The 12587-nt window shown below is 41.4% G+C and overlaps 1 protein-coding gene across 4 annotated transcripts in view; it reads left to right on the top strand.

Annotated features, from left to right (window-relative positions):
• myo16 (myosin XVI) overlaps nt 1-12587 on the top strand; it is a 236115-nt gene that overhangs the window by 23704 nt on the left and 199824 nt on the right. For 2 of the 4 annotated variants that reach the window (XM_034185980.1, XM_034185979.1), the window contains exon 1: nt 5539-6088. The exons of 1 other annotated variant lie outside the window; for it this stretch is intronic. In XM_034185980.1, coding sequence (XP_034041871.1) covers nt 6061-6088 — 28 coding nt within the window. In that variant the 5' untranslated portion in view covers nt 5539-6060. Of the gene's footprint in view, nt 1-5538; nt 6089-12587 lie in introns of those variants that run through there. One more of the 4 variants, XR_004564741.1, reaches the window with a different exon arrangement.

Genomic DNA, 12587 nt, shown 5'->3' with positions numbered 1-12587 from the left:
TTTCAACAATTTGATCTCACTCCCATTCTTGCAAACTTTCCTTTTTAGTGCAGCGGATAAGACAATATTTAGAGGGAAATCCTGCAAATGGTGATAAAAGAATCAAATTCAGCAGAAATACTCCTCAGACACTCCTCTTTTTCAATTGAAGAATTACACAGTGGTCAAAATTAAAAGACGCTCCAATCATATTGAAAAATATTCCACATTATCTGCCTGATCATAAAGATTCCAAAAAGGTATAGTTTGGATTATCTGTGACTGAATTCTATGGAGTTATGGGATAAAAACAGCAAGAATGGTGACAAAGGTCAGTGTCATTTTGTACAGGGGTCAAAAGTTAAAGTTGCTCCAATTCTGGTAAAAAGTGATGCAAATTACTAGTTGAGTTAACACAGTTTTAAAAAGGAATAGTTTGAACCATGTATCATCCTTACTTATCACATTACAGGGTAACATATGTCACATGTCATAGAATCCAATAGACGTAGACCTTGTTTGACCTTTACTTTTGAGACCAAGCATTCAACACTGTCAACACTATTTCATTTATTATTCCTGTTAGCTCAACCAATAATTTGCATCACTTTTTACCAAAATTGGAGCAACTTTAACTTTTGACCCCTGTACAAAATGACACTGACCTTTGTCACCATTCTTGCTGTTTTTATCCCATAACTCCATAGAATTCAGTCACAGATAGTCCAAATTATACCTTTTTGGAATCTTTATGATCAGGCAAATAATGTGGAATATTTTTCAATATGATTGGAGTTTCTTTTAATTTAGACCTCTGTGTAATTCTTCAATTGACCCCTACCTGACCACCGATTGAAAAGTCAAGTGGCCAATCTTTTTTTTTTTTCAAAAGAGGAGTGTCTAAGGAGTATTTCTGCTGAATTTGATGCTTTTATCACCATTTGCATGATTGTTTCACTTATCTGCTGCACTATTTCTCTCTGGCACATATTCTTCTATCACAAATCATTACTGCCACCTTTCTCCACCCACTCCACTGTGCCTGCACCCTCTTCTTCATCTCAATACCACGCTCTCCATCACTCTGAGTAGCTGACCCCAAGTATTTAAACTCATCTACTTTCACTACCTCTACTTGCAGCTGTATTATTCCACCGTGCTCCCCCTCAGTCACACACATGTACTCTGATTTGCTCTGATTGACCTTCATTCCTCTTCTTTCCAGAGCGTATCACCACCTCTCCTTTAGCTCATCCCAACCTGTGCCTTGCTCGCACCACAGATCACGTCATCTGTAAAAACCGTAGTCCACGGACTCACCTGCCTGATCTCATCCATCTCTGTCCTTCACCTTTGCAATCAAGAAAGGATCAGAGCTGATTTCTCAGTGTCACTACAGCTGAGTTGCCTCGCTCAAACCTTTTGTGACCTTTTGTCCTGTTCTTCCACGGTGACATTAATACAGCATGCTGCATAGGTATTGCTGTATGGACTCAAATGAGATGTTCACTGGGAAAACAGTGATCTACAGCTGTGAATTCACCAGAAACCGTTGCTATCTGTGACCAAAAATAGCACACACACACACACACACACACCCAGCAACCAGCAGTGTGTGCATGTGCAAACTGTGACTAATAGAGTGGAAACTTTGCAGACACCCAGAACCTGCGTGTCATTTTGGAGTAGATATTCTGGTGGAGTGTTTTGTTCCGATTCTCTTTTAACCCCACTCAGCTGCTCTGCTGCATGGTGATCCCCACCTGTCTCTCATGTTATTTTAATTTACCAAACCAGCATTGATTTTTGATGGGAACAGGGATATGCAGTGGATATACAGTCGAGTGTCTGCATACTCGTGGGTTTTTACACATTTTAATTTCTATAGGACTTTCAGAAAAAAGAACTCAGGCTTCTCTGTATTAAAATGTCTAAAATAATCCCCTTTAAACTCACACAGACACTGATCTATACAACATGATGTACAGTGCATCTGGAAAGTTTTCACAGTGCTTCACTTTTTTCCACATTTTGTTATGTTACAGCCTTATTCCAAAATGTCTGAAATTAATTTTTTTCTTAAAATTCCACACACAATATCCCATAATGACAATGTGAAAAAAGTTTTTTTTTTTAGATTTTTGCAAATTTATTCAAAATAAAAATGACTAAGGAAATGCGTGTATAAAGGTCTTCACAGCTTTTGCCGTGAAGCTCATAATTGAGCTTGTGTGCATCCTGTTTCCACTGATCATCCTGGAGATGTTTCTATAGTTTAATTGGAGTTCACCTGGGGTGAATTCAGTTGATTGGACATAATTTGGAAAGACACACACCTCTCTACATATAAGGTCCCACAGTTGACAGTGCATGTCAGAGCACAAACCAAACATGAAGTCAAAGGAATTGTCTGTAGACCTCCAAGACAGGAGTGGCTTCAGGCACAAATCGGGGGAAGGGTACAGAAACATTTCTGCTGCTTTGAAGGTCCCAATGAGCACAGTGGCCTCCATTATCCATAAATGGAAGACGTTCAGATCCACCAGGACTTTTCCCTAGTGCTGGCCGTCCGTCTAAACTGAGCTATCGGGTGAGAAGGCCCATCGTCAGGGAGGTGACCAAGAACCTGATGGTCACTCTGTCAGAGCTCCAACATTCTTTTGTGGGGAGAGACAAACTTTCCAGAAGGACAACCATCTCTGCAGCAATCCACCAATCAGGCCTGTATGGTAGAGTGGCCAGATGGAAGCCACTCCTTAGTAAAAGGCACATGGCAGCCCACCTGGAGTTTGCCAAAAGGCACCTGAAGGACTCAGACCATGAGAAACAAAACTCTCTGGTCTGATGAGGCAAATATTGAACTCTTTGGTGTGAATGTCAGGCAACATGTTTGGAGGAAACCAGGCACCATCCCTGCAGTGAAGCATGGTGGTGGCAGCATCATGCTGTGGAGATGTTTTTCAGCAGCAGGAACTGGGAGACGAGTCAGGATGAGGGAAAGATGAATGGCGCAATGTACAGAGACATCCTGGATGAAAACCTGCTCCAGAGCGCTCTTGACCTGCAACTTTGTCACAAATTCATGGTGCAGAGGAACAGATTAAGACTAATACAAGAAAACTGATCAGTCTATGCTTGTGTCTGCAATGTGTCTTCTGGAAAAGTGTAGCTGAAAGTTCACATTTTCTTCTTAAGAAAATCCTTCTGAAGCCGCGTGAATGGTGATGCAATAGACTGAAGTTGTATCGTGCCTAGTTTCTCCAGTCATAGCCACAGAAGCCTGTAAATCCTTCAGAGTTGACAGTGTCTTGGTGGCTTCCCTCACTATTCTACTAGAAGGGTCACTGAGTTTTAGAGAAGTGCCTGCTTGACACAGATTTACTACACAGTACCATATTGGTTATATTCCTTATTGATTTATGTAAAAGGAAGACTGGTTGGTAAGGTTAGACCTTACTGAACTTGTGTGAAGAACTTTGAGGCAGCTTTGTTGTGATTTGGTGTTATATAAATTAAGTAAATTGGAAAAAAAAAGAAAAAATTGCACATAGCTCTGAGTAACTGAAAACTCTGATCCTTATGTAGTTGCCTTGCAGAAGGGGGAGGAGTTATACAGTCTGATTGCCACAGGTAGGAAGGACCTCCTGTGGCGTACTGTGGAGCACCTCAGTGGCCTCAGTCTTTGGTTGAAGGTGTTCTGACAGGACATCAGTGTGGCATGCAGGGGGTGGGAGGTGTTGTCCTGGATGGTGAGCAGTTTCCTCAATATCCTCCTCCCCGACACCTCCATCACAGACTCCAGCTCCACCCCAGGACACAGCCAGCCCTCCTGATGAGCTTGTTGAGTTTGTTCATGTCAGCTGCCTTCAGCCTGCTGCCCCAGCACACTGCAGAGTAGAAGATGACACTAGAGACCACTGAGTGATAAAAATTCTGCAACATATTTCTGCAGACATTGAAAAATCTGAGCCTCCTGGGGAAGTACAGTCGACTTTGACCTTTCTTATACACAACGTCTGTGTGTACAGTCCAGTCCAGTTTGTTGCCTATGTAGACACACAGGTACTTGTAGTAGTCCACAATGTCCACCTCAGTTCCATTAATGGTAACTGGCTTCGGATGAGTCGGTTCGGTTACAAGTGTGCATGTTAAATAAAATTACAATGATGCACTCATTTGTCAGTCAAAGCTAACTGATGACACAAAGAGAAAAAGTGATAAACTAGTATAATCGATTAAAAAGAACATTTTGAATGAATCACATGGGTGGTGGTGAAGCACAGTCTTTCTTCGGTATACGTAAGGAAAGACTCCAAACAAAAAAAGGGTGGGAACCACTGGCCTGACTATGAAGAAAACTAACTATGAAAGTGATGATTTACTGTAAATTCATGCAATTTGTACATTGAATTAAACAATCTGTGTATATAAAATTGGATCACTAACATTTATTTTTGAACATATTTTAAATTCTGGTCTCCAAATTCAGGAGTGACATTGATAGTGGCCAGGACTATAGTAGTGCAAAACCTCAAAAACAATTACAAGATGATCCTTGGTTTGATTCCCTGGTTGGGGCGGGGAGGAGGTCACAAAGGTCTCTTGGCAAAGGTCCTTCATCTCCAAATTTCTGTAGCTGTGTAGTTGAGCATCTTCCACAGCATCATGCTGACATTAATGTGAATGTGAGAGAATCGGTGAATGTGAGGCTTCACTGTAAAGTGCTTTGAGCATCTGCGTCAAATGAAAAAGCGTGGCGTAAACGCATTTACCATGTGGGTGGAGAAGGCAGAATTGGAAAACATGCAAGGCAGGTGATCTCCAGGAGCAGGGTTAGTGACCCCTCTAGAACCTCAGCTTGTGCACAAATTGAATAAAAAAAAATAATAAAAAAAATCAATGTGCAAATCCTGCTGTGTTTGCACAACCCACACATTGAATGCATATTTAATGTGCATTCTTTCTGGCTGCATTCTCTGTATCACTTTAGCATTGTTTTTCTTCTCTCTCAAACTCCTCCTTTCTCTCTGTCATTCATCCAAACACATTGTCACAGTCCTTCTGCAAATCTTCTCTTTAAAGCTGCCAGCCTTATTCATGCATGCAAACCAGCCTTACAGCAGCCACCGTCCTACTGCACACTGCAATCTCATAATGCGCTCCATCTTCCTGTGCACACGTGCACACGCATCTTAAGCTATGATAAACGTGTGACGTTTAATATAGATGTGTCGGTCTAGTGCCCGTGTTGCTTGAACACCCCCGAGGAGGACTTTACCTGTGCTCACATCAGAAGCCGCACTGCAGCAGCCTTGTGCCAGTTTCCTCTCTTCCATTTGATTTTAGGCTCCCTCTTTCCTCCTCACTCGCTTATTTCTTTTTCCTGCTGCTCCTACTGTATCTGCAGTATTTTTCATTTTTAAATTCCTGTTTCTGACCTTCTGATTGTCTGCTTAATCTCACTCCCCTCCTTTTTTTCCTCTTATACTCAGGAGATACAACAGTCCAAAGAAATGTGCATCTGTATGAGTCACTGCACTGTGTGTGTGTATGTGTGTGATAGAAGGAAAGAGGGGAAGAGGGGGAGAGACTGGAAGGATGGAGAGAGCATTGCGTCATCGGGGGTGTGTTGATCGGGAGGCAGGCCGAGCCGGCTGTCAGTCAGTGACGCCAGCAGAGCACGTGCGCCGGTCATGGCTGGGAAGATGCTGCGTGGCGGTTATCTGGCTGTGGGGGAGGAGAGCTAGAAACAGCCACAGCTCTTCTTGTCGTCGGGGTGTGACCGATGGATGGAGAGTGTCCGAGTGTGTGTGTGTGTTTGCAGGGTGTGTGTGCATGCAGATGCTGCATGGGGTGCAACCGGAGCTGCTGCTGCTGCTGCTGGTGAATAATGCAGACAGGAGAAGGGAGTGTGGATGGCATGCGGGGAACCAGATGAATAATGCATCCTGCCGGGTTATGAGCTCTGCATTAGTTAGTTGAGCTGGAACCTGTGGCTTACACAACTGCCCATCTGCCTGACTTACTGTCCGCCTACGTTTCTGCCGCCAGCCTTACTACCTGCCTGACTAGACCCAGAAAATGTCTCACTACCATTTCATCAAATGCTGTAAGTAACCGGCATCTATTTATCTGTGAGAGAATGTGCACATTTATGTATCTGTTGTGCAAACACATGCATTTGCAGGGTATCATGCTTCTGCAGGGTATCACACCACTGTACAAATTTACATGCTGCCTCATTGAAAATCTGGTCCACGTCTTGTGACACTGCGACAGCCATGCCGACTTTGCTTTAAATGCTCGATGGTGCCGTCACTGGGATTGGAATTAAGTTTGTGCTTTGGTATTTTGTGTGTGTGTGTGTGTGTGTGTGTGTGTGTAGGTGTGCGGGTTTGCTGCAGAGAGCTGCTGCAGATGTGTGAAGTTGACCGGTGAATGCGGCAGGTCGCAGGAGCGAGAAAGAACGAAGAGCTCAAAAGAGAAAGCTGCAGATCCCGTGAGCATCTGGCGTGTTCATGACACATTAACAGGCTGACGGAGAGAGAAAGTCAAAGTATCTGAGCGAAAGTAGGACAGATGGAGGGAGAAACTGATTTGAAGGAGGAAGGGAGGGATTGGGACATGGAATGAAGGTGAGGAGTGAACAGGCAGGGATAAATGAATGATGTCTTTGGAATGGACTGTGAGATTGAATAAGATGATGGATATTCTGTGATGGAGATGATGAAGGTTGTCAGAATCCTTGCCTCCCCCCAGCTTCAAATCAGCTCTTTCTCGGTCACTAAGCTGATACCAGAAACATGCATCATATGGGAGCATGTTTGTGGTATTTGCAGTTTACAGCCCATCAGGGTGTCTGTCTTCTGATTTACGAGCTCCTGCAGCACTCTTAGTGTTTCTGTATGTGGTATTCAACATCTAATCAATAACTGAGGGCTTGAGGATGGAGTTGCACTAGAGAGAAAAAAAAAAATACTGCTCCTTATTTTCATCTCTCCTGCAGATTAATTCAGTCCGGTCTTGCTCATTTAACCTCCAGTTAGCAGCAACTCCTCACCTATTTGCATCATGTTTGTGCTTGCAGGTCAAACATGTCCATTCTCAGAGTTTTAAATTAATGCAGTTGAGGTCACTGGGCACAGATGTTTGATATCTTTGCAGGAGAATGAAGGTCCAAGTCTTCAGGGTCCTGGTTCTTCCCATGTTACTGTGTGATTGTAAGACTTGGGCAGTAATGAGTGACCTAAGGTGATGACAGGATTCTTTGCTACTTGGTCTCTTCGGAGGATCTTTGGGTACCGCTGGAATGACTTTGTGTCACACAAACACTAACTTAGGCAGACTAAGATGAAGAGTACCACTTGCATTGTGAGGGAACATCAGCTTCAGCATTTTGACTATATTGCATGATTCTGAAAGCACGATCCAGCACGTAGGGGCCTTAGTGTTGAGGACCCCGGTGGCTGGAGAAGGCCAAGGGGATGCCCAAGTTTTATCTGGCTGAAACACATAGATGGTTACTTTAGAGAGAATAGAGTTGAATACCCCTGTACTACTGTTTCATCAAATTTATTTTACTGCAACACTTATATTGTATGCTGCCAACTTCCTAAAGATGAAAATTGCACTATAATATTGGTAAATTTATTCTTTTTAATTGTTAAATTTTTACAAATGTGTAGAAATTTGTTTTCTGTAACTTCTCCAGAATCGTTACCAGCATGGCGCCAAGGCCCATTGGTGCCAGTGCCTATTCTCAAATACCGAAGCATGATGCGAGTGAGAGATTCTGATTCCCCTGAATGGGACTCCAGTCCATCACAGGTTACTTCGCCAGGCAAGGCTGGTGCCCATTTGTATCTGCGTGGAGTGGGGCAATGCTAATAAAGTGTGTAGCTCAAGGACACAGGAGACAGATAACCTAGAGTACACATCTGGAATCCAATAGAGGTGGGCGGATCGATCTAATATCGATAATATTGATGCCAAAGCTGGTATTGATATTGAACATTCCTTGTGTAAAAAGATTGATACTCAGGCTTTTTTTCTCTCCCGCACGCACTGACTGCTGCGCACGCAGATTCATCAACGTCTGCTCTCTGTCTGTAAGAGCAGCGCTGCGCGCTGTGTGACACAACACGGAGCAGCGCAACCTTGTATTGTGGTTTGTCAGCCCTCTACCTCAGGAGATTTTGTTTTAAGTTGTGTTGAGTGACTTTTTTTAAACAAAAATGTTGATTGTGATAATAAAGTATTTTGTTGTCACATACAAATATTTGGCGAAATTCCACCCTAGGTCTTTGGATCCTTTGGATCTATGAAGCTTAAATATGAAAAAGTATCAGTATCGGTATCAATATTGGCGATACTGGGCCTGTATTTACTTGGTATCGGATCAATACCAAAACTCCTGGAATCGCCCACCTCTAGAATCCAACCCAGTCTATATATTGGCAGTCCAACCCCTATCCCAGAGCCACCTGCCTCCACATTTAGGATCTCGAGGAAAGTGACTTAATGGGTAGCTACTGCTAACAGCCACAGCTATGTGCCAGGAACTTGAATTAACTGGTCATGTGACACTAAGAGGAAATGACAGAACGCACTGAGGAAATGGTCTTAGTGACCTTCCTACAACAAATATCCTCGGTCAGATAAGTAGGATCTTGGAATTGCCAACTTCCAGTCGTAAAAGACACCAGCAGAGGTCAGAATTCCTCCTCAGTAACTCATGAAAAGTTTCTTAACAACAACTTCCACGTTTGACATCATTCCCCAAATGATGATGGATTAAAATTATTATGTTGAAAAGATTATTTCAAGACAACATGCTATTGCTGTAACAGTATGCTATGTGTTAGCCAGCACTTTACGTACCACACACGTTTAGCCTTTTTCAGTGAAATGCGCTTGAGGAGCACTTGTTCTTCTTACAAAAGTAGAAAAGCAAATAGGATGCTATTGTTCACCAACTTTTACAATGGCTGAAAATGATCTAATTTCAAGTTCGAATGCAGTAATAATGCTAAATGTATGGCCTTCATATCTCGTGTAGCTAAAAGCGGCTAACTTTGAAAGTGGCTAACATAATAAGCTGAGTATGCTAGCTATCAATTTGGAACACTTGTGCTTTCATTTCTTACCCCACTTAACTGAGCATTAATATAAATAACTGCATGGCACTGGTTTGTAAAGATAATTAGTAGGTGTAGTCATTATCACCAAAATTTAATTAGTGAGAGAGCCCATTTTGACATGTGTTAATTAAAGATTATTGAAGGCAGGTGTTCTTCTTCAGGATATCTGAGGTCATCTTTATTCATCGCCTCGTGTGAGTCACGTCTACATTAATGGAGGATGTGGTGTGAAGTCTGTCATGTGCAGCAATACTGCGGGAGTTTATGGATTGACCTTAGCCTTGAATCCATATTTAACAGCTGAAGCATGTGAAGGTGATGGAGAAGGTGAAGAACGTTTCTGTGTGTCAGGAAAAACGACAAGAAAAAAATAAATTCCATATCATCATGTATAGTATTGATGAGGACTTTCCAGAAAACATCAAGTAAGATATGATGAAATGATAATGATACTATTAATAATACTAATAGGCATAAGGACACCTATTCTTATTATTTTATTATTGTTGTTGTCATTGTTATTTATTTATTTACTCAACATAATAAACCATCAGAGCAACAACGAGCCTCCTTTCATAAGAAGTAGGTTAAAATTATAATAATAAATAGATATAAAATGTATACTTTATGTACAGATAATGGAGAATTATGATGTCCAAGAAATTAATGAATTCAGTTAATTGATTTTAACTGTATTTCCCGCTACACAGCCAAAGAAACAACAACAAAAAAAAAGTCAAAAATATGTCACAAAATTCTATCCAACTGCATTCAGCTCTGCCTGCTAGCATCATTCATGCTAGAATTTTGGTACTGAATTTTCTGAAAAAACTCAGCAATCTTGTAAGATTTTTTTTTTCTTCTTCTTCTTTTAACCAAGGTTAAATATTGGTTTGAGTAATTCATGCACAAAAGTTGCACTTCAAAAAAGTACTTCAAAATCTTCTTAGCCTCACCTAGAAATAAAAGTATGTGAAGACTCAATATAATGAAGCGTGAACATTGGTGGACCAAGTGCACTGAAGTCAAGGGAGACTATGCTGAAAAATTGTTTTTCCAGTGATGCTTTTTGGGTGAGGCTGAAAACTTTTTTGAATATGCTCTTCTACTACTATAAGCAACAGGTTGGTCAAACTTGTGCCACTGCAGCCTGTACTTAAGGTTCTTGAAATGGAGCAATATCTCCACCAGGTGGATATTTACTATTAATGCAGGCACAATAGAATGTCAGATAAAAACAAAAGACATGCAAATACACGTACTTCAAACCGTGTCTGTGTACATGTTTTTCAGGACAATTCATAGCTGTTAATTTAAAATGAAAAATAAATTGAGGCAGAATGTGACACTATAGTGTCACATTTTCTATTACCTTGAAAATATTATTTCTGTTCTTGCACAGAGACATGTATATGTATAATTGACTATTCATGAGCATTGTAAGTAATTGCGTACTAACTTTTATCTTCCTTCTCCTTTTTCTTGTGTTTTTTTTTTTTTTTTTGATTGGGGTGATGTAACGCTTTTCAGCCATTCAAAATTGTCATGCATACGGATGTTTGTTCTGACTTAGGAGGACTTTGTCAATGTGACTATAAATCCAGAATGTGAATTTAGAGATTGTTCTGACTTTCTGACTTAAGATGTTTGTTTGCTTATTTGCCACTTTTAGCTTCTAGGGGTGTTCTCCATTAGCTATCTGAGGAAATGAGTTCAACCCAAACACAGAAGGTTTGGATATGCAAATAATTATTTGAGGGTGTGTTTACATCCATTCATGGCTAAAGATGGGAGTAGAAGTCAGGCCTGTGTGTGTGCATACAATTTCACAATGAAGAAATAGGCTCATTCATCTGTATGGCTTTATATCATTCTGGTGAAAAGAATGTGTATGCACATTCTACCTAAAACTCCTCATAAGTGATGCTTCTGGTCTTGTGATGTGTTCACTGAGACCTTTAAGTGTCACCAGTGTTTCACCCCGTTTTTGTCTAGGATGTGGCAATGAAATCGACATTGTCAAACTGAAACGTGACCCGGGCTTTCAGTCCTCACCTGTTAATCTACTCTGAGCCATTCTTCTATTTAGACCCTCATTTCCACCTCCGGCCTTCAGAATAATGTTGCCTTTATGAGCTTTTTATGAGTGTGCGTGTGCACACAGTCAATGTGTGCTCCGGGAAAAGAAATTACTTCTTTGCAGGGAGTTGTGAATGGGGGCATTATAGATGAGTGTAGCTTAGTTCAACATACTTAGCCTGAAAATGTGGACGCAGACGTGAAAAGCCGTATAATCAAAAATGGTTGAGGATAAAAGCAAATGGGGAGCTGCGAATATGATGGAATGGTGTAGGATAATACAGGAAAAGTTGGTAGACTGAGAGGGAGTTTACTCAACCTGCAACCACGTTCCCGACCCAAAATACAGTCCTCCAGCAGACACCTGGTGAGTGCTGTGTAACAATGACCTTCCTCTACAGGAGCCCGAACATAAAAGAAGCCTTTTTACAAGTCGAAGCAGAGCAGATGGCACTTGTGTGTTTTGGGGGGGGGGGGCAAGACAGGGCAGGTGTTTGCTTTTTGTACCAGATATACATCTACACATACAAACCCAGCAGCTTCCTGCATGAAAATTCAGTGAGGTGTGTCTGCTATAATACATTCCAATTCTAAGGTAGAACTCTACTAGTGTATATCTAAATATCTAAAAAAAAAAAAACGGAAGAGTAGAATAGAGTAGATTAGAGCCACTTAGGTGCCTGGTCTTGAGAACCAGGGATGGTAGGTTGAAAAGCTTTTTTATCCCATGGGAACTCCCCCTACCCACCCAAGCGGCTCAAGAAATTCGACATATCATGTATATAAGTGATATTTACACAATAAGGGTAATAAACAACATATACTAGAAATAGTTACTACATAATATTATAGGAGTTAGCTTCGAAAAACCTAAATATAAACACTCCTCGGCCTGTGCAGGCAAGAAACAGTCAACACCAGAAAGCAACTGTCTATTATCGTCTGTTGGACGACTGTTGAGAACCATTTATATATCCCTGTCATCTTTTGTTTGTTGTTGTGTATATAGACCTTTGCTTATTGCCCCATGGCTATACAAAGAACTGAGCAGAGAATGAAAACATCTCTACGTTTGAGTAACAAAAACACAAATTGTGCTCTTGGAGCACTACGCACCTGTATTAAACAGTCAAGTTGCCACCTGTGTTGCCATTTCTAAAACCTCCCATTTTACTACGGCACTCAAATATCCCCCTTTGGAAGCAGACTAGGTAACAGTGTCCATGGGCATGAAGACTGTAAGAGCTTTGGCAAGCTACATGTAACATTTGGCCCCAATGACTTTAACCTTCACCCAAATGATTGACCATTGGCAATTCTCATAATCAAGTTCCTTTACCAACAGGAATTCTTTCAGGGCACTTTTGGGTTTGGGGTACAGCATCATTG

Source organism: Thalassophryne amazonica, chromosome 14 (assembly GCF_902500255.1).
Source record: "Thalassophryne amazonica chromosome 14, fThaAma1.1, whole genome shotgun sequence".
Lineage (NCBI taxonomy): Eukaryota > Metazoa > Chordata > Actinopteri > Batrachoidiformes > Batrachoididae > Thalassophryne > Thalassophryne amazonica.
The sequence above is the reverse complement of the archived record's forward strand: the minus strand, read 5'-3'. Positions and strand labels throughout refer to the sequence as shown.